The following is a 21,231-nucleotide window of genomic DNA, read 5'->3' as shown; positions in this document are numbered from 1 at the left end:
ATTTGCTGGGCAGTTATAGTAAGTAGACTATTGATATAAGAGTTGTGCAAAGGGCTCTTTCTCTGCCCTCTCATCATACTTCATCTCCCTTTCTACTACTGCTTGTATGTGTCCTGAAGAAGGGCTTCTTTACAACAAATGAGTGCATGTTCTGATTTTTTTTTTTTCCTGCATGCATTCCTTCTCAGGGAATGGTGTTGGATTTGAGAGAGGTTGAAGAGAAAAGTGCTAGTGAAGTTAGAAGATGCCAAACTTCTAGTAATAAATGGAACAGGAAGCCTAATTTGAACAGAGAAGCTGTCTGCTACTGTCTTTACAAAAAAAAACAAAAACAAAAAACAAACCAAAACAAACTATGCCTCAACTGCAACAAGCAATGATTAATGCAGTCTCAGTTACAAGAAACTTAATGTGTTGTGCTTCCTCTTAGCAATGTATGCTGATGATAACCTGACATTTTTTAAATCAGAAATTTAGTGTTATCAGTGTTCAGAAGAGGTTTGTGAATTGCATTCCGTTGGGTGCTATAAAAACAAGAGGAAACAATTCTGTTGAGAAAAATTCGAATATACAGAAGTTGAGCAGGTTGGAGTTAATAAAAGTAGGAGCACAAGGTTTGCACAGGTGGCATGTCTCTTCTTACTGAAAGATGCTTTGTGGTATAGATGTGTATTTCTGACAGCTGTGTTACTCTTTGCTGCTGAGCATGTCCATTTTTGGTTAGTCATACCAAAATTTGAAGTATAAAGGAAGGAGAAAACTGACTAACTGAGCTGTGACTGAATTTGGAATGGTAATTGAAGTCAATGTATTGAAAAGCTATTATATCTAATTTAGTAAAATTATTTTTTAGAAAATGTTGATAGCAGTCATCTAAATGAAAGTGCTATGAAAGCTGCTGTCTTCTGTGTATTTACTAGCAGCAATAAATACAACTGTAGTGGTATTTCTGCCCTTAACCCATTACAAATTGGTAGAGTTGATAGAGGTTTTGTTTCCCTGTGTTTGTTAGGCACAATGTCAAGAAGTACGGAAACGGAAAGAGCTTGAGCTGCAAATCCTGACAGAAGCTATTCGTTGTTGGGAGGGAGAGGACATCAAAACACTTGGCAATGTGATTTACATGTCCCAAGTCATGATTCAGTGTGCTGGAAGTGAGGTAATGTCCTTCTCATCTTTCCTGTCACTCTTCCAATTCTGAATAAAATTCATTATTATCATTATACAGCAGATATAAAGAGAGTGCTTTAGAGTTGTTAATTAAGCTAAAATCTTTCTGTGTTGATTTAAGGTATTTTTTACAAAACCTAAAATGAAATTCCTTGAGGATGGATGGTCTCTTCTGTAAAATTTACTGAAAAGTGACTAAATACAGCAGTTATAAATATTGTAAGATGATTTTTACAGGGGTTTTTTCAGAGGGCATAATTGAACAATTCTGTGTTATGTTACAGAATCATTGTGCATAGCAGTTATTACAGTGTGTTTTAAATAGCAAAAGGTTTCAAGTTTTAAGATGTAGGGTGTCTGAGACAAACTCTTCTTTGGCTGGTATGGGCACGTTGGTCAAGTAGCAAATCTTGAAATACAAGCTTGAGTACCAAATGCTGTTTGAGAAATAGAATAAAAAGATAAGATACATTAGAAAGTTAAAAGTGACAAAGTCTGGTGGTTTTTTTTTTTTTTAACCAAAGCAGCAAATAAAACGTGAAGAAAAACTTGTCCTACCAGAACTAAATATAAATACTCTTAAAAGCAAGTGCTAGCAGAGAGGCAATGTTATACAGCTTACTGACATGTTTTTATTGCTTGTTGTTCTCCTGAAAAATCAATGAGGCTTTGAATCTGATGAGGGCTTTTGAATTGCAACCTCATTCAGTCCATTTCCTCCCTTGGAACAAAGAGGTCCATAAACATGAAGGAAAAGTAAAGTGTTTATGCAACTGAATATTTAGAAGTTAGTCACTTGGTATTTTTCTCTCTGATATTTGTTAGGTGTTCAAGTAAATAAGGTTAAATAGAGCTGATAGTGCATCTTTTGCAGTCATGTCTCTTTTTGAAGCCAGCAAAACAAATCACCATCCCCCACTCTCATCATGGGTAAAATGTCAAATGTAGTGGACTTCTAAAAGTTTCTGTTTAGCATCACAGCTTTTTGGCAAGATACAGGACAGCTTCATTTGTGAAACAGCAACTGGGTTTGGTTTTCTCTTTCTAAAAATGATATAGCCATTTGCAAATATTTACTTAAAAACATATTTAATTAAAACCTGCTAAGGACTTGTAATTTTGCAAAGATGCTTGAAATTAGGATGGTGGCTTTATCAGTTGATATACTTATGTTGTCATTAAAATATTAGACTTTAATGCTTCTCCCTTTTGTCTATAGCAGTAGATTCAGAGTAAACTTATTCCTCCTTCTATAAAATGACCCCAAAACAAAACCACAATGGATAACTTTGTACACGAAACCAGAAAATTAAAACCAGAACAAAGTAATGAGTGCTTTTGTTGTGACTATACTCATTATTCCTTTGCTTTTTCTGCTTCTGGTCATAATCCACTGTTTAAAAATCTGATCTCCAATTTGAGAGACCACAGTCTTGATATGACTGTAACAGTATCCATCTAAATTATAGGAAGAAATAGATCCAGTATGTAATTTTGGTTTTACTGAAATTGGCCACACAGCTGTTATCATATTAAGCAAGGTCTGTATTTCACCCAGACTGTAAAATTCCTGTTTTAAAATACAAGGCTGTAATCTTTTGGAAAAAGTCTAGGCATGTGTTAGTAGCACTTTTCATTTAAGAAAATAACTAATTCTGCCTTCTTCCTTTTTTTTTTTCTCTTTTAAAATTTTTTTACATTTTTCTAAATACAATGGAGAAATAGTTTTGCACTGAGCAAATACTTGTGAAGCAGTCATCCAGTTAAACTGCTGATAGCTTTTAGTAATAGAAAAATGGGAGAGGGGACTTGTGATGGTGTATTTACATTTTTGCATTTTCTTCTTTTAACTAGGAAAAGAATGAAAGGTATCTTCTTCTCTTCCCTAACATTTTACTAATGTTGTCTGCCAGCCCAAGAATGAGTGGCTTTATCTATCAGGTAAAGTAATACATTTGCATGTGTAAAAATGTGTTGGGGGTTATGTTCTTTCCAAATGATATTTCATAAGAAGCTTGGAAGGATTAATAAAGTTTTGCATTTATAAAGATAAAAGGCAATATCTGCGATAAGAAGTGGTCATCTGTCTTATGAAATTCTGGCCTAGAAGCCCAGGGTTTGATTTTCTTTGTAGCTGTGACTATCACCAAGGAGACATTGGTCATTTTTTTTACTTTGTTAATAGTAGCTGATGAGAGGAAGTATTGGTAGCTGTACAGCTCTGTGTGGGAAACCAGTGCTGCTGCATAGAAGTTTGTTAGTGCTCTTTGACTGCTGCTTGAGACTTAACAAAATGGCACAGCCCCCTTAAGCCTCCATTGGTGTGAATTAGGCTGTCAACATCAGTTTGTTTGGATGCATCCACATTTGTGTTTTATCTTGGAAGCAGTGGCACGCTTTCAAAATCCATCTTTTTGTTTTTTCTGTTTAATGAGCACTGAGTCACAGAGTAGAAGTTGTTTTGGGGCTCACAGAGTAGATTCCATCTGGATGAAGTTGAAGTGGAAGGCATGTTCCAAATGTATGCTTGAGATGCTCTAACTAGGGAAAAGGATCGAGTACATGGACTGACCTTCATGCCATGGCCCCAGCCTCAGGCTCCCCAGTGTAACATCACCTGAAATGCATACAAGGTGGCCCCAGGGACCTTAGCACCAGGTGTTTCACTTCACAAATCCCCTGCTCACAGCTGGTAGACAGAGTCTTTGAGCTCTCTCCCAAGTTTCCTAGCTGAGCACTTGTGGCTGTTGCCCCACAGGCCTGTTCCAGAGGTGGAACAAGTGCTGTAGTGCAGGGGTGCCATTTGTCTTGGCTCCCTCTAGAAAAACACTCGCATCTTGGATATATAGTTTCAAAGAGTCCTGAGAGAGGCAAATGTGCAAACCACAACTTCCAAAGTCTTGGAAATGTTCAAGTAATGCTATGCAGGTTTGGGACAGCACAGTAAAATAACAAAAGACAGGGAAAAACTGCAACAAAGTTCTAAAAGAAGACAGATTTCACCTACTAGAAATGCTTCTATAAAACAGACGCTTGAACAGTTCTTTCCTTTCTCCTGAGCAGTGATTTGCCTGCTTCAAAGGAATGCTGAAGGTTGGTCAGTGGGTGTTCCTACATGATCAACCACAGTCAGTCACAAAAATGTGACTTTTTTTTTTAATTAAGAGCAATTAAATTCCAAAATTTGTGTTTGGATTCGTACCTTACCTGAAATGCTGCTGTGTTAGGTGGTTCAAGTGGACACTCAAGTTTGTTAACTTTGTGGCACTTAAAATTATCCCAGTGTTGATGGCAAAAGATAGTAGAAAAGGCAGGTTAGTTCTGTGTTTCAAGTGGCACAAACAGAATTTCTGATGAGAATAGATTCTTCAGTACTGATTACAAAGCAGCTGACTGGAAATTTAGCATGTTAACAAGCAACATGAAATTAAACAGTCTGTCAAGCTTTATTTTTCCTCTCCTATCACCTGCATTTCTTCTTCTTCCCTCCCACCTTATCCCCTAAATGTACAGCATTATTCAGTAAATAAACAAGCCATTTTCTGTGATTTGTCTTCAGCTTCTACTCAGAATGGCCACAGCCCTTTCTTGGTGTTCACTATCCAACCATCCCTTGAAAGAAAACTCTTAATTTCCTCACAGCCTCATGTGTGATAATCCCAACACTGAGAATGTCTCAGATTTTAGTGACTACATGTTCACAGCAAGGTGAAATTATTTCATCACTGTTTGTGTCTGAGTCAGTTAATCAGAGCACATGTCTAGAGAGCATGTCCTAGGCATTTTTTCTGAGGTTCACATCTCAGAACTGGGATGGATATGGGCAGAAGATGATGCAGTTCTCCAGGCCTTTCTCAGGGAAATTATGCCACTGGAGGCATCATCCTACATAACAACTTAGTTGCATTTCTGAATAGCCCAGTTGTTGTCAGGCTTCAGATTTTCTGGTTGATAGTGCTGATATCTACCACGTGAGCTAATGGGAAGAACTTTCAGCAGTGCTAAGCTGAAGTCACAAGGAGCAAGGACCATACTTAGTAGGGCTGCACAATTGTTTGTTAAAGAAGGGAAGTGCAAATGATTCATGAGTTCACTTCAGTTTTCTGTTTTGCTGACTTTGTACTTTTTCCTGCCCTGTGGTTCAGGTGATCTCTGTCACCCCTAGAATGCCTCCCCACCTGTGTCAGCAGTTCTTGCACATCTCTCTTGTTGTAGTTTTGTGCTGTGTTATTCAGGAACCAGGAAACATGGGAAAAAAGGCAAAAGAGCAAATTTTAGTTGCATTTAATAGTGCACATGGCCACCATGTTTCCTGCAGTGGGGAAGCTGCCACAAGAGAGCTTCTCCTTTCTTTTTGCTATCTTGGGCCTGAGCATGCTCTGTGCCTACAGAATACCAAGTGAATTTTCGTTTGCAAGCTTCTGAGAAACCTTTGTCCATTCTGCTGTCTTTGGGAAAGAGGAAAACATAAAGTTGGTTTTTATTCTTTCTGCTGTGTTGGAGCCAAAATTCCACAGTACATAGTATTTGTGCTTTTGCCAGTATTTGCTGAAAAGTGTTTCTGTGCAGGAGAATACAGGGTGTCTTAAAGAACTTTTCTTGAAGTTGCATTTTCAGTAAAGCCTTTCATCCAAAAAATACTCAATTTTATTTATTCATCTGTGTTTCTAAAGGATCAAAAAGTTATCCTAAACTGACTTTTTTTCCTGCTTGACTGGGTTTACAGTGGGATCTCCTGAAAAATTAGTATGTTCTTCTGAAGAAAACTTGCAAATTTGAAGGTGTTCACTGCTTCCCCCCCAGCAAAGTATTTCCATGAGGGAATTTAGTAGTGGCTTTATTAGAGAAATAAATTTCAGTAAATAATTGATGCATTTATTTTGTGAAATACTCCTTTATAAATTTACTTGTTCTACAGACCTTATTCTGGGAGCCAATCAGACAGTGTGCCAACAAATGTGCTTAAAGAAGAGTCACTGTTGCTTCCAGTCACGTAATATGATCCTGAAGGTCTCAGTTTCAAGAACCTGAGACTGAGGAATGATCCCTGTGGTGTTTGTATGGATTTTGTAGCCTGAATAGGTATCAGCTAGACTTACTGACATCACAGATGTCATTTGCAGAAGTTGGATATACAAAGAACTCCCATTGTAACATCCTTGTATGGATTTTTGAATGTTCTTAAACCCATTGGGGTGCATGTGCCAATTTACTAGGAATATCTTTTTTCAGAGTTTAAAGTTTGTATTTTCTTTCATTGGTAATGTTTTTATGTGTTTTGTATTTAATGTCAATATTAACATCTTTTTTTTTTTTTTTTAAGGGAAAACTGCCTATGACAGGAATGACTATTACAAAGCTAGAAGACAGTGAAAACCATAAAAATGCATTTGAAATATCAGGTATTGCCCATTAGTATTTTCATTTGCTAGTTATTCCAGTGTATTTTTGATGCTTCAAACATCAAATGCTCATTCTGAACAGAGGAAGAAACTTTTTATTGTGAGGGTGACCAAGCACTGGCACAGGGTGTCTGGGGAGATGCCTGTCCTTGGAGGTACTGGAAAGTTCCCTGGTCATGATCTCAGGCAACCAGCTCCAGGTGTCTGTGCTTGAGCAGTGGGGACCTACAGAGGTCCCTCACAGCCTCAGCCATCCTGTGGTTATACAAACTTTGTAACACAGCTACCCAGAGCCTCACCTGAAGGCTGCTTTTTACTGCTTCTCTTAAGCAGTTAAGGAGCTCTTTGCATGGGATTCATCCTGGAATTTCTGTATCTTAATAAATGGAGGCCGTAGCCTTGGAGAAGATCTTTTGTGATGCAGTAGCAGTTCCAAGTATACTGTTTACTGAAAGAATAGGAATTTAAGAGGCTCTGGAAGAGCTTTGAGCAAGAGTTTTCTTCTAGAAATTTTTCACTTCTTTCTCAGAAAACAAGATGCTTCTTTAGCATCTCTGATGTTAATGATTGTTCCACTGTGCTTATAGGTAATTTCTATCTGTTTAGTCATTCATTTCATCATGTGTATCCTGAGACAATTTAAAGGACAGTGCAGGGTGCCCATGGTGAAGTTTTGTATCTTCATTAATTTCCTGAATCAGTTTTCCATTCAAGCAGGTTGCATTTAAAGAAACTAATTTTGACTGTCTCAAGTATGATATCAATGCCATGAGTCACAGGGGAAAAAAATGTGTATATTGAGAAAAAAAATGGTTTTCTTGCAATAATAGTTATGAAGCTGACCTCAAGGAGAATGGGATGGGTTAAATTGTGCTAAGTGCAGAAGTGAAAGTTATCTTTGGTTGTCCTTACATTCCCAAGTGACTTTTGCCTTAGCTTTAATTTTATGCCTCCTTCTCAGAGAAGATTGGTGAACTCTTATTTTATACCTTTTGCTGTGTTGCAGTGTACAGACTCAAGAATGACATTTTAGGCTGTGTGCTGGCTTTGCTGGGGAGGATGGAGAAGCATAAGGCTAGTAGATGAGCCTGTCTCCTACTCTTGTCTTTCAAGGTTGTGCTTAATGACTAGAGTTAGAGAGAACTCCTGTGCTAGGCTAAGAATAAATACATGGAGGCGATGTGTGTTACAACCTGGAGAAGTGGGATGCTGTTGTACTGAAAATATGGTTTAAATTTTTGCTTAGTATTGAGAGGACATCATGTTTTAAGAAAAAAATGTCTTTTTAAATCATGTCAGATAGACTAAACTGTTGTTTTTTTGTTTCCTATGTCTTTGTGGTATCTATCATCTAGGAAATATGATTGAAAGGATATTAGTATCTTGTAACAACCAACAAGATTTGCATGAATGGGTGGATCACCTGCAGAAGCAAACCAAAGTCACAACTGTTGGGAATCCCACCATTAAACCTCACTCTGTGCCATCTCACACGGTAAGACATGAATGAGCAGGATTAGGTTATAATTAGGTCGTCTGGCAAATATAACACCATGGAAAGCCTTTTTTTTAGCCATTGGTAACAAGAACTGAATTTTGTCACTGTAGTTCAATAGGTAAAAAGATAATTATTTTTTGAATTGTGTGAACAAAGAATAAAATGCTTAAAACTCAGTGTAACAGTTAACTGGGGTGAAAGAAAGTTCATTATCATTACTTTTTCTGTTTTGACCAAGAGCATGCATCACCATCTTTTAAGTATACTTAGAACAGTAGGTTGTAATTGGTGATGTACTTGACAGGCTGTGGAGAAACAGTAATTTCTTTTGGGTTCTGCATTTGAATTGTTGGATATGAATGGTTCTAAATTTAGCTCCACCCTTAGTGGTGAGAGAAGTGGGAGCAGGGCTGCTTGTAACTGTTCTATCTTTAGTTTGTGCGCCGTCTGTGGTAGACAATAAAAAAAAATTAAGCTCCTTTTTTCCAAAAAATAATTTAGTGTAAAATTTTTTGAAGGCCAGCTGTAATAAACAGAAATGCTCTATCAAGTGGGATCATTTCACCAGTCCTTGATGACACTCTATCTCCATTATGATAATATGCCTCCTTTCCTTTCCCATCACGTTTGACAGCTTCCTTCCCACCCAGTGACCCCCTCCAGCAAGCATTCAGACAGCAAGCCAATACCACTGACTCCTGCCTACCACACTCTCCCTCATCCCTCCCATCATGGGACTCCACACACCACAATCAACTGGGGACCACTGGAACCTCCCAAAACGCCCAAGCCGTGGAGCCTGAGCTGCCTGCGTCCCGCCCCTCCGCTGCGGCCTTCAGCAGCTCTGTGCTATAAAGAGGTGAGGGGCAGCAGCCAAGAAACACGACAGTGTGGCAGGCCTGCAGTAGGAAGCTGTAAATTTTTTGTGGTGGCTGTGTGTATGTGACTTTCCTTTAATTTTGTGAACCTCGTAAACAACAGGGAAAAAGTGAGAGTTGATCTGCAGTGCAAGATTTGTATTGAAACTTAGCTACTGTAAGAGATTCTTCTGTTTGGCTGTATCAGTTTGGCTGTACTATATGCTTATTTTGAAATTTAACTTGAAATGCTTTTATGTTTTCATGTGTTGGCCACTAAATTCTCCAATGTATTAAAATTTCAATAATCTTTGTAGTGTTTAGCCTACAATAACATCCAAAACCTGTATTGATCAACTTTGGTAGGTCCTCCTCAGTCATCTTTTTACTTTCTTGTTCTGTTTCCACAGAACATGTATCATATCCTTAAGGTAAAGGGTAGACCAGCATCCTCCTTTTGTTCCTGAAACTTAGGGTTGTTCCTGTAAATTACCATGACCACATTTTGAGCAGAAATGCTGCTGGGTTTATTGTTTGTTTGTGGGTTTTGTTTGTTTGTTATGTTAGTTTTGTTGTTTTTTTTTTTTTCCTGTAGACCTCTGTAAAAACAGACCTAGACTTTTACAAATTTGGACTTTGAAAAGTATGGTACCTGCCAAGCTTCCTTGTTAGGTCCCTCTTCTGCTTGCTTTCCAGTAGACAAGTGAAATGGGTTGTCCCTTCAACTATTCAGGAAAAAGACCTGTCAATGTATTCCTGCCTCTTCTCTTCACTCTAGCTCCCAAACAGGCTGAATGCCTTTGCAGCAGGTTTTATGTACATTTCTCTTAAAAAAACTGATAAAATATTTGGCTGTGTGTATAGCTGGAGGAAGGGTAGAGATGAAATCAGCCAATTCAAGCGAATTGAACATGGCAAAAAATATTAGTAAACTGAATTTTGGTGCTGCTAAAAGGTTTTTAGTTAGTAATTCCTGAATGTATCTTAGAAGTTAAATTTTTGAAATACTGTCTAGAAGCTCTTTTTATTTTTCCTGTACAGGATCTCAGTAAAAGCCCTAAAACCATGAAAAAGCTGCTTCCCAAGCGCAAGCCAGAGCGGAAGCCGTCGGATGAAGAGTTTGCACTGAGAAAAAGTAAGAGAGACTTGAACAAATATCTGCATAATACAAAGGGTGGAATTAACATCAGTTTAATTTTTGTAAGAGTTAGGTGTACAGTGTAAGCAAATCACCTGGTTTCCTCTCTCATGTCAGGGGAGAGGGGTAGGTATCTCCAGAGGATGATTTGTTATAGCCATCTTATGCTATGATGGCATTTGCAGAGCTTTACTGATTGCTACAGTGGATGTCTGCTTGTGAAGTGGCTATTTCTGTTTGTTACAGAAGGAAGGGGGGCTCACTGGAGAGCCAGGTGAGGTTCAGTGAGGTAAACCTGTCTTTTAGGACTGTAAGCAACAAGGTGGAGATACTGAACCACTCTTGCAGAATACTTTGTAGCTGTGTTCATAAGTTGGTCTTGGTAGGAGCTTCTGTTGTCTCGAGTGTTAGAAAGCTGGTTATTGCTGCTGACTTGAAGCCAAGTTGCTTCCACAATCACTCCTTCTAGGATCCAACAGTCTTCTCTTATCTCCTGTAAATAATGTCTGTATCTAAATAAATTGCATATATTTAGGCTGCCTGAAGTCTGAAGAAAAATGCTGATCTGAGAGAGACTTAGTAACATACAGAAAGAGAGGTCAAAATCTGGATGTTGGGATAATTTGAAGTGGAGGGAGCATTAATGTTATCAAGCAAACACAGTATTGACTTACTTGTCAGTGTTGCTGTAATTCTTCCTTAGAAATGTGTGTGAATGAATAATCTGATTACTAGTATCAGTAAAAGACTGGGTGTTTTATTGGACAGATTTTTTGCTGTAGCTTTTGCTTCTCTGTGTCTGTCTTTTGCTCATGGACTTTTATTTAAGTCTGTGCCATGAGTGTTCAGTGCATGAAGTGTGTTATTGTGGCAGTTGTCTCTCACAGGCTTGTATAGAGTTGGAGAGAAAAAGCTTTTCCTCAGGGTGCTCTTGGTTTGTCTGAGGTGTTAGACATTCTGAATTTTCTGTGATTTTCATGTGGCGAAGGTTAAGGTAATGAGTAGAATGATTCTCTGTTCATGGAGGTGCAAGTGGATGTTGTAGTTCAGGATGTTTTATCCTTACAGCAAGGCATCTGTTTAGGAGAAATGAAAGTACTGTAGTACAGTATCATTTCAAATGTTGGAGAATGGAGATTCAGTAGTTGTTATGAGGTTGATGAAGCTGTCAACTTGCAGGTTTAGCAATTGTTAAAGAACACAATGGGAGGAGTTAAGGATTTTTACTTAGGGGAGGGAAGGAGTCTGTAGCTTGCAAATACATTATTCTACTCCTGATAGAGAACTTTTATTGAAAGGTATTTTTTGGTGTGATTCTTACAGATTTTCGGTATTCATCTTCCCTAATCACTAATTAGAAGCTTCTGTTAGTGTTTCTTCAACTTTCTCAACTTTTTTTTTTTTTTTTTTTTGTGGAGCTATTAAAGTTTCCTATTTCTATTGAACTTTAAGCATATTGATAGAGAGGTCTGGGGTTTGTTACTTCCCTTCTCAGGAATCCAGAGGATTTATGGGCTATGTTTTGAGAACTGCTGTGTCAAATTAGCATTTCGACAGACAAAACAACTGAGATGTTTCAACTGACTGCCCTCAAAATGCTATTTCAGAAGTGTAGTATTTGCCCTGCTACTGTAATTATATGGTGCTGCCTTTTAACTACAAAATCCAATTATTTTCCTGCCTTGAAAAAGGGATAACCCATATTTTGGAGTTTCTGCATCTCTTGAGCTGAAGGAAAATTTTATTGGGTCAAGATAATTTCTGCAGTAGCTAGCTTATCCCAACAAATGTTTGGAAAGTTGGCTTTGTTCTGGTGATAATAAATCACAAAACCCAACAGGATGCATTGGCTGGCAGAGAATACAGCTGCATTTTGATGTTGAAGGCTGCTCAGATTCATGTAGCAGGAAATCTTCAAACCTAGTTATTTTGCAGGGGAAAAGAAGAAAAAATGCTTTAAAAACAACAAATTGTCTTTCTTTGCACATAGACTTCTGCCTTAACCTAAACTAATAATGGTAGAGGTAGAGGTTCACTCTATTGTGAGTGAACAATTTGACACTATTTTTACTGAGTCACCTAATGAGATTTGTTGTGGAGCTTTACCTTTTGGAAAATGTTGCCATGATAAGCTTGAATAGTTAAATTTGTTCAGTAGTGCTATTTCTGTTGAAGTCTGAATAGTTTAGAGTATGTACAGATATATGTACATGATAGCAGCGTGTTCCCTTCTGCTGGGCTGAAGTTATGCTGCTAATTCTGAGTTCTGTTTTTAATTGTGTGCTGTTGAAAGAGGTAAATTTTATATATATATATATATATATATATACACACACACAAATGCATATATATATGTATATACACAGAAATGCAAAAAGTTTAAAAGATTAGTAGTGAATTAGTATTCTGTTCCTTGATTTTGTTGATTAAATAATGGAATAGTATGCCTATTGAATTGTGTGTTTATATAACTTGAGTATATAGGTGTTTTTCAGTAAAATGACTGGTTTAGAATGAGAGTCCTCACCCTTCAAAACACATTCTGTGCAACATCAGATGCTCAGAAAATATCTTGATTGAGTGGGTGGTTACTCTGAATTGAATTATTTCTAAGCATTGCAAAATAGTATTTGTCTTTTTAGACTGTTACTTTTGTTCATTGAAGTTTGATTTTTAAAATGGTCTGATTAAAATAATTTTAAATGGTTGATTAGGCTGAACCTTGCACTCAGCTGAACTGTATTGATTTACAAAGGCTTTTCTGTATTAAGAAACATGCCTATGTTTAAAATTCTGTTTTTCCCATTGATTCTAGGTACAGCTGCTTTAGAAGAAGATGCTCAAATTCTCAAAGTCATTGAAGCATATTGCACAAGTGCCAAAACACGTCAGACATTAAATTCAAGTAAGTTAGTCAATTCTACATATTTCAGTACGTCCTAGCTAAAGCATCAATAAGATAGTTTGCAAAAGAGAGTGCTGTATATTCTCAGGTCTTTGCAAATAGTAAGTTGGACCTGCAAATAATAATAACAACCTGTTTGTGGTTTAACATCAATGCCAGGTGTTTATGTATTGGATGCCAAGGACCATGGTTAGAGGCTATCATTTTTTCAGTGTTTTGAAACAATCAAAAACAACAAAAACCCAAATGTAGCTACTTGTCATGGTTTAAAATTGTACTAAAGCTTTACCAATGAATAAGAGGTGTCTGAATTGAATATAACAGCTAATCAGTATGCTTTTGGATAAATTTCAGGAAGCTGGTAAGTAGGAGCAATGAAGAAGTCATTGTAATTTTGGAGGACTGTATTTTTATTGTGTTCTGTTCAACAAAGACTTTGTCCCTAGACCTATAAAAATTTCTTTAATTTTATTGCCACTAGTTGTTTTTAGTATTAACTACAAATTTTAATCCCGTCTCATAATTTCAGGAGAAATTGTTTTCAGATGTGTGTTGCTTAAAGCCATTTTTAGTTTCTCAGATCAATACCTAGCATATTGAAAACCTGTAACGTGCCTCTGGGGTCCTACTTCATTTAATCCAAATCAAGGTTGCCATGTGGAGTTCCTCTGTATTGTAAGTAAAACATTGCTCAAAGCAGGGGAGTCCACCAGCATGTGTTCCATTTACACAAGGAAGGAGAAAATGCTGTTGCGTTTGTTCCTTTTTGCACTGTTGAATACAAATTTAATTTGGAGATCCTTGGAACACAGTATAATGAATTTGAGGTACTTGGCTGGTTTTGCTGGAACTAGAAGACTGGACATCATAACTTCTTGTCCATTAAAGATATTTAAATTTTGCAATATTAATCATTCTTAGCGCTGCCTACAGTGCTATAGGCCTGTTTCGCTTCCAAGCAAAAGCACTTTGTGCTGACAGTTGAAGTCTTAAACCACAATTGCAGACTTAGTTCTTGAATTTTCCTATTACATGTTTATTTGCTATTGCCACCTTGAAAAAAACACAGCTACTTCCTATTCCTATGTAACTTACCATGGAATATGGCAGTTATATTAGACAGTAAAAACTTCTCAAGTAACAACAAAAGCCCAAGTTTTAATTTTTCTGTCTTAATGAACTGTAGATCTCCAAGATCATGAAATCAGCTACTACTACTGCTATTTTTCAATACTAATCTTTTTATAGTCCTACAGTCATTACAGTAGTGTGTTTAATTGGATAAAGGGAATGAATGAGTTCAAAGTTCTGAAGATATACTGTTGTTCCAAACAAAATCAAATGAGATGATTGCCGTTTAAACACCTCAACTGTGTTCTGTTATTTCCAAGGATAACGTGACAAGAAATGGTTGGGAAAACATTTGCACTTGCACAGTAGTGTGTGTGTGTGCAGATATGAAGTGGATACGATTTTTTTTTTTGCTTGCCTATTTTTCCTGTCTATGTATATTTAAGAAATATACATAGTGCTGTGGGTATCATTGCATACATCAGAAGTCAGCTCTTTTATTTGCCCTTAATTGCAGCAAGAAAAAAATTTTTATTGATTAGGCATATAGCTGCTTTGTTTGGAAAGCATAATATTGTCACCTGAGACTAGATTTCAGAAGGTCCATTTGTAAACTGGAAATGGGGGAAGAACCAATAAAGCTGAAATTGCTTCTGTTGGAGCAGTAGTCAGTGTAGAATAAGAGTGAGAGAGTTGCCTGTCATCTGTGAAGTATGCTGGTTTTTACATACTCCATTCTTACCTCACAGTTAATATTCTGCCTGTCCCTGACAGCATTCACTGGGCAATTCCCTACTGCACCATAATCTGCTGCTTTTGGCAGTGTCAGTACAGCAGAGCTATGGCACCAGTGCAAACTGGTAAGGTCTGGTATTAGAGGTAGCAGAGCAGCTTTTTATCAGATTTTTGGGTGGGAAAAAGTGGGATTTAATTTGGGTAGGTAGATGGAAATGAAAAAGCAGAGTCTGACTTTCTCGTGCGTTTTGTACACTGAGCTTCTTTTGCATTTCTGCTTCAAATGAAAACTTAAAATCCTCTGCAATATCATGGTGGCTCATAACATGGCCACTTATATGTCTTCAATCCTTGGATATTGCCAGGCCTTGAAAAGTTAAAAAACCTGTCCTTACTATGTTTGACCAATGACCCTAGAGATCTAAAAATATTGAATTGGGGGGATGGAGTCAGGCATGTAGGAAGAGGTGTGTGAGGGGTCAGAATGGGCTAGGCTGTGTCACTGTTAGGCTCTTGACCCTGTTTTTCTGTGAGTTAATTTGCCACATGGTTTAACAAATAACAAGGGGTATGGGCACAGAAAAAAAATGTACTTTGATAGTCTCCTTCAATGGGTGCAAGATGTTGCTGCTGATTTAGTAATCAGCAGCCCTGCTCTGCATGAGAACCTTTGCTTTTCTTTTTCCCCCTTCATTTTCCTCTTCACAGTGGTGACACAAGCACTTCTGTTGGCTGTGTTGTGAGCTGGTGGGAAAATTACCTGCTTGAAAAAACTAACCCTACAAAAGATTTTTTTCATCTGAAGCTGTTTCCTGGCCTGGCTCATGAAGCAGCTGTACAAAAGACTGTGTCATTGCAAGGGAGGGAAAGGATGAGGTACAGATATGTGATGGGGAAGGGGCTGTTGCTTTTCACATTGGTGCTGGATCATGCTGGCTTACTGTGTTTGTTTACTGCTCTGTGCCCAGTCAAATCCTCCCCAGACCAGAACTGACTCTGTATTTCAAAAGAACCTGACTTCCTCTTCAAAAAATTCTACTTTCAAACAATATTTTTGTAACTCAAAATTCTCAACTGAGACTGCCTAGAAACTTAAAAACCACTTCAAAATTGTATTGTAACCATTCAAACATTATGTGCTGAGTGTAATTTATACCTAAACCCCAAACAAATTAAAAAAAAAAAAAAAATGAAAAAAACCCAACTTTGGTGCCTTTTTAACAATATTTTCTCTTTTCCTTCTCTTCCCATCACCTTTTTGCTTTTATTTCATGTGTTTGGTTGTGGCTATTCCTTACGTTCTCCTCCTCATCCCACCTCTGCCTATCCACATCCACCATTTCATTTCACCTATACATCCTTAGCATGGCAAGGCACTGACCTGATGCATAATCACGTCTTGGCTGATGATGACCAATCAAGTCTAGACTCCTTGGGTCGTCGCAGTAGTCTTTCTCGTTTGGAGCCTTCAGACCTCTCAGAAGACTCTGACTATGACAGTATATGGACAGCCCATAGTTACAGAATGGGGTCTACATCTCGTAAGAGCTGTTGCTCATATATCTCTCACCAGAACTAATGCACTTCTGAGCTTTTTCTTAACAAATGCTTGTTGTATCACAGCCTGCTTTTCTTAGATGTTTTCTTGCTGTTCCTTGTCTCTTTAATGTGATATTTTAACAACTTCTGAGGGAGCTCCTGAAACTTCAGTTATACCTGGTGGAAGGCTCTATTGTCAATTCAGTACACGTACAAATAAGTCATTCTAAAAAGTGTATATCCTGTTAAGGATGATACTACTTGAGGGTTTTTTAACTGACAGATGTTAATTTGTAGCTCTGAATGGTCTTTTTTTTTTTTTCTTTTGACTTGGTCAGTGTAGTAACAGGTCCTTTATTTTCTTTTTATTTTGGATAAGCACATTTTTATATTTTGTACTGAAGCCATACTGGTTTGAGAGCTGAGTGCCAGCTATATGGAAATACCTTAGTGGTAGTGGTTGGATTTTCTACATATTATTAACAAAAAACATAGCTGGTAGAGTAAGTGAAATGCAGCTTACAAATAAGCAGTACAAGAGCTGTAAAATCATTCAGATATTCACATATCTGTCCTATTTGTTTGGAAGAGCATTTGCTAATCCATAAAAATTTCTGGTTTTATACTGCTGTCTTTTGCTCATTGCTTAAAACGTTTATATGAAGGGCCTTGCTGCTCTTTCCCCACCCCAGTCCAGCAATTGTCATGAAAACCTGGCAGTCCATGCTCATTACATGCAGTGTTTTGGTACTCTCATGTTACCTGTGGTCATACTGTCACTTTACTGTGTGCAGTAGTGTGGCAGAAAGCAGGGTTTAGATGTTTACTTGCCTGTTAAAATACACAACTGTCAACTCTCAATTGACCATTCTTCTTGAAAAGACGAGAGGAAAATGATTCCCCTGATGGAGGCTCCAGTGTTCAGCATCTGAAACTCTAGGTACAACTGTGATCAAATTGGCTTGCTTAAAGTTCTGAATAATAGAATGCTTGGCTGTTTGGGTTGTACTGTTTGGAGCATGTCTGTGACAGATTTTATTGTGTCTTGTAACTTCTCTCATAAGCAGGTTTGTTTTCAGCAGCAGCTCTTCACTTACGGTCATGTTGGCTTTTTCAGAGAACTGTGACATGCTGTGCACAGCTGAAGGTCTCAAACCTGCACCTGGGGCACTGCTGGGGTGAACTGTGTGTGTGTGCTCTGTCTTGTTGTTAAAGTAATTGGCATCAAAACAAAAATGGCATGTTTTCCAAATCTTTGTAAGCATTAGGGAAAAGTGTGCTGAAAGTGATGAAAGGACAGAAACAGTTCTCAGTTTTGCCAGGGTTCCCAATTGCAGCACCCTTATCACTTTTCACGGAAGCACGTTATCCAGTGTCCAGGTACTACTCTATGAACAAGTTCAGAGTAACTGTGATGAAATTTAACTGCAGCCTGGGAACTTGATCACACTGTTTAAAAGGTAATCAATACCTTTCTGTGGGTTACATGAGCAGAAAGTTGCAATTGCTAGCAGTGCATGATTCTAGAAGGTGGTCGGTGTGGAGAAGATGTTTCAAGGCATTTCATGTCTTCAATTTACGTTCAGTCTTGTTTGATACCCTGCTTTATCCTCTCTCACTGTTGCTGGCATTCTATAATGTGACTAACAAAAGCAGTAGTGCTTGCCAAGGAGGGTTTTCAGGGGTACATTTTACTGCTGGTCATATATTAATGTAATGACCAGGAACTTGTGTATGTTGAACCTTTTGCAAATGGAGGAGTCTTGCTTAGAGAAGTGAGATAAGTACATGTGCTCCATATCATTTCACAGCACATTTGTAACCCACTTCACTCCCTTCTTCTTTTCAGTCAGTTTTTTTGTTTTGTTTTTTTTAACATACATAGAAAGTACAGATTGTTTTTTGCCCTGTTTCTTATAATGTGATGTTCTAGTTGAATAATGTTTTCTGCACTGGAGAAATGATAATTCTTTTATGTCTGTTTCATGTTATATAGTGTAAATATGAGTTTGTAATACAGTTGTTGCACTTGAACTTTCCTTATCACACAGAAAGTTTTGTTATCCAGATCTGAAGATTTTGACTTTTTATGCACCAAAGCTTTGACAGTTTACCACCCTTAATTATTGTAGCATTTATGTTATTAGGTACTATCATAATTAGGATCTCTCATATTGTGTATTCTCATATTAACATCACAGCACATTTAAAACCATTCTACGTCTTCAATGTTACAGGCTGTAAACTATTGTGAACTGATCAGGATTATTAATGCAAAATGCTTGAAACAAAAAAAAAAAAAAAGGACAAATGTGGAAATGATGGTATTCAGTCCAAAGGCTCAGTGTTTCTATTTTTGTGGAACTTTAGTCATGGTAATAACAGTACCTTATGTTTATGCAATTCTGTAAATTGTATGTGTACAGTTACAAATACACTGGAAGGATGGAGAACCTGAATTGGAAGGTAGGTTCAAGCCATTGTCAGGCCCTCTTCCCATGGCTTATGCAGTGTTGCCATATAAATTAGTACTTACCATAAGCTGAAGCCAGCCAGTATTGATTGGGTGTTTTGAGTAATCTTGCCAAAACACAGTAACGTGTATATAGTGACGTAAAACATAGAAAGAGTAATATATATTGTGCACTTCATTTGTGAATGGGAGAAGCCATCTTTAGTAGGTGACTGCCTTTGGAAAATGCAAAATGGATGTATATCTGAATGTTTCATTGTACTGTACAGTATGCATATTGTTTGTGGTTGCATATATCAATTAAGTGTTTTGTTTTATATGAAAAGGACATCTGTTATGTACAGTTGAAATAAATTTTGCATTTGCTAGACTGTGACTTTAATATTTAATTATTACACAGGGGGAAAGGACAGCAGAACTTGTAACTTAACACATCCTCCTTTCTCTTCCTCCCTTCTTCCCAGAGGAATCAAATGCTGACATGAAAGACCTTTTTTGACATAAGTGTGTAATCTTTGTTTAATGTAGTTGACATCTACAGGAAATTCAATGTAATGGGAAGTATGTATTCTTCTATACCCTCTTTTTTGTAAAAATAATTTGAGACATTGCTATCTATAGATTCTTTTTCTGTTGCCTTCCTCTCCTGTTAAATTGATTTTATTTTCTTCCTTTTAGTTTTTTGGTTGGGTGTTTTTTGTTGGTTTTTTTTGGTGTGTGGTTTTTTTGTTGTTGTTTTTTGGTGGGTGTTTTTTTTTGTTGGGGTGGTTTTTTGTTTGTTTGTTTTTTTGGTGGGTTTTTTTTTTTTTTGGTATATTCTGAGTGGAAGCATGTGCTGAATTATTGGAACAATCTAAAATCTACTTCTGCAGGTCCTACTGCCAGAAAGAAATTTTATTAATACAGTAAGGGTGTATATAACCTTATGTGTTTTCATGATTGAAAACACATAAGGTTATATACACCCTTAGTGTATTAATATTACAACATTTTTAATAAATTGTATAAATATTACAACATTTTTATTTTAAAAGCAAGAGCTATTTTTAGTGTTTCTGCTTAAAAGTTGTTTACATATGAGTGAATTTAAACAAATCAGTAAGCTAATAGATGTGCTAAAATGTTACAGCAGAATAAATTTAATAACCACCCCTCTCTATTAAAAGGTCATAACTTTGTTTTGCTATGATGTTAGCAGCTCTAGTCCTGCAGCCATGGGCTTGGAAGTTTTTGCATTGGTTAGTGAAATACAGGCTGGTGGACTAGCTCTTTCCAGATGTTGTCTTAGGGATATCCCATGTCTTCAGATGGTGTATCTGTCTTCTCAAACTATTCATTCTGTTCTTACATGACTAACACTTACATATGAAGTTATATTTTGGTCCACTTTAATTGTTTCCATTTTACTCATCTAAGCATATTGCTGTAAACTGCCTAAATCAGTAATTTGAGTCTTGTGATGTTTTATTCCTGTTTGTGATTCTCTATTAGTTAAAAAAAGACAAAACAACTTTATGCCCAAACCTTTTTTATTATTCCCAAGAATTTGCAAACTATGCTGTATCTTATACAGTGAACTAAAGTTCAGCTGATATTTGGCTTCTGATTTGTGTTTTCTTTACAAAGATAGTAAAGGATACCCTTTTGATTTTGGCAGATCTGTAGCACAGATTTTTTAAATTTTTACATCTCAACACATGCAGTGTCTGGGAGCAGCATTTTTAGAATTGTTAGTATTAGGACCTCATGAAAAATGTATTAAGAAAGAGAAGGTTAATTTGGCAGGTCTGCTCATCTGCTTTAACATATTTAATATAAAAAATGCAGTGACACACTGAATATTTAAAATGACAGGTAGGTTTTTTTGTCTAATTGCCTCACTAGGAAATGCACATGCCTGTACATGCCAGTGGTTAAAGGTAGATCTTAACACTTGTGTATACACACACTTGTTTTTCAGTGGCAAGTCACACTCCTGTCATTAAAACACAAGTAAATTTAATTTCTGAGAACTTCTTAGCTTGTGAAGTTGGTGAAAAACAGAATTGTATAAATACAAGTACTGTTTCAAACTTTTGACCTTTATTCCTGCCTTGTTCCCCTCCTTACCTCTCCTAATCACAGTACAGGTATGAAGAAGTGAAGAAAACAGCAATACTTGAAAGCTGTGCAACAGAGTCTTTGCTCATGGCCTCAGATAATACTGTGCATTTCTTGAAATTATCACCATGCCCCCACATCTGACTTCCACACCTTAAACTGGGACACTCATAGTCTTCCATGAGCCTTCTCCTCCCTTTCACCAGCTGGAGGAAGCTGTTCTTGGTTGACTGGGGAGAGCTGTCTTTTAACTGATGCCCTGAAATTAGCTACTTTAGGCAGATAATGTGAATAACCACCTCCATTTTTCTCTTTTCTTAAATGATTCCTGGACAGACATGGT

General features: G+C 37.2%; 1 protein-coding gene across 4 annotated transcripts in view; it reads left to right on the top strand.

Moving 5' to 3' along the window:
* The window catches only part of ARHGEF7 (Rho guanine nucleotide exchange factor 7), a 116,126-nt gene that overhangs the window by 83,520 nt on the left and 11,375 nt on the right, over positions 1-21,231 (top strand). For 3 of the 4 annotated variants that reach the window (XM_050972524.1, XM_050972532.1, XM_050972528.1), the window contains 7 exons: positions 1,013-1,159; positions 3,025-3,111; positions 6,494-6,572; positions 7,928-8,067; positions 8,705-8,929; positions 9,969-10,062; positions 12,881-12,970. In XM_050972524.1, the coding sequence (XP_050828481.1) occupies positions 1,013-1,159; positions 3,025-3,111; positions 6,494-6,572; positions 7,928-8,067; positions 8,705-8,929; positions 9,969-10,062; positions 12,881-12,970 (862 nt within the window). Of the gene's footprint in view, positions 1-1,012; positions 1,160-3,024; positions 3,112-6,493; positions 6,573-7,927; positions 8,068-8,704; positions 8,930-9,968; positions 10,063-12,880; positions 12,971-16,140; positions 19,575-21,231 lie in introns of those variants that run through there. The other variant, XM_050972537.1, reaches the window with a different exon arrangement.

This window comes from Serinus canaria, chromosome 1 (genome assembly GCF_022539315.1).
Source record: "Serinus canaria isolate serCan28SL12 chromosome 1, serCan2020, whole genome shotgun sequence".
In the NCBI taxonomy this organism is placed as follows: Eukaryota; Metazoa; Chordata; class Aves; order Passeriformes; family Fringillidae; genus Serinus; species Serinus canaria.
Note: the sequence above shows the minus strand (reverse complement) of the source record. Positions and strands in the feature narration are given on the sequence as shown.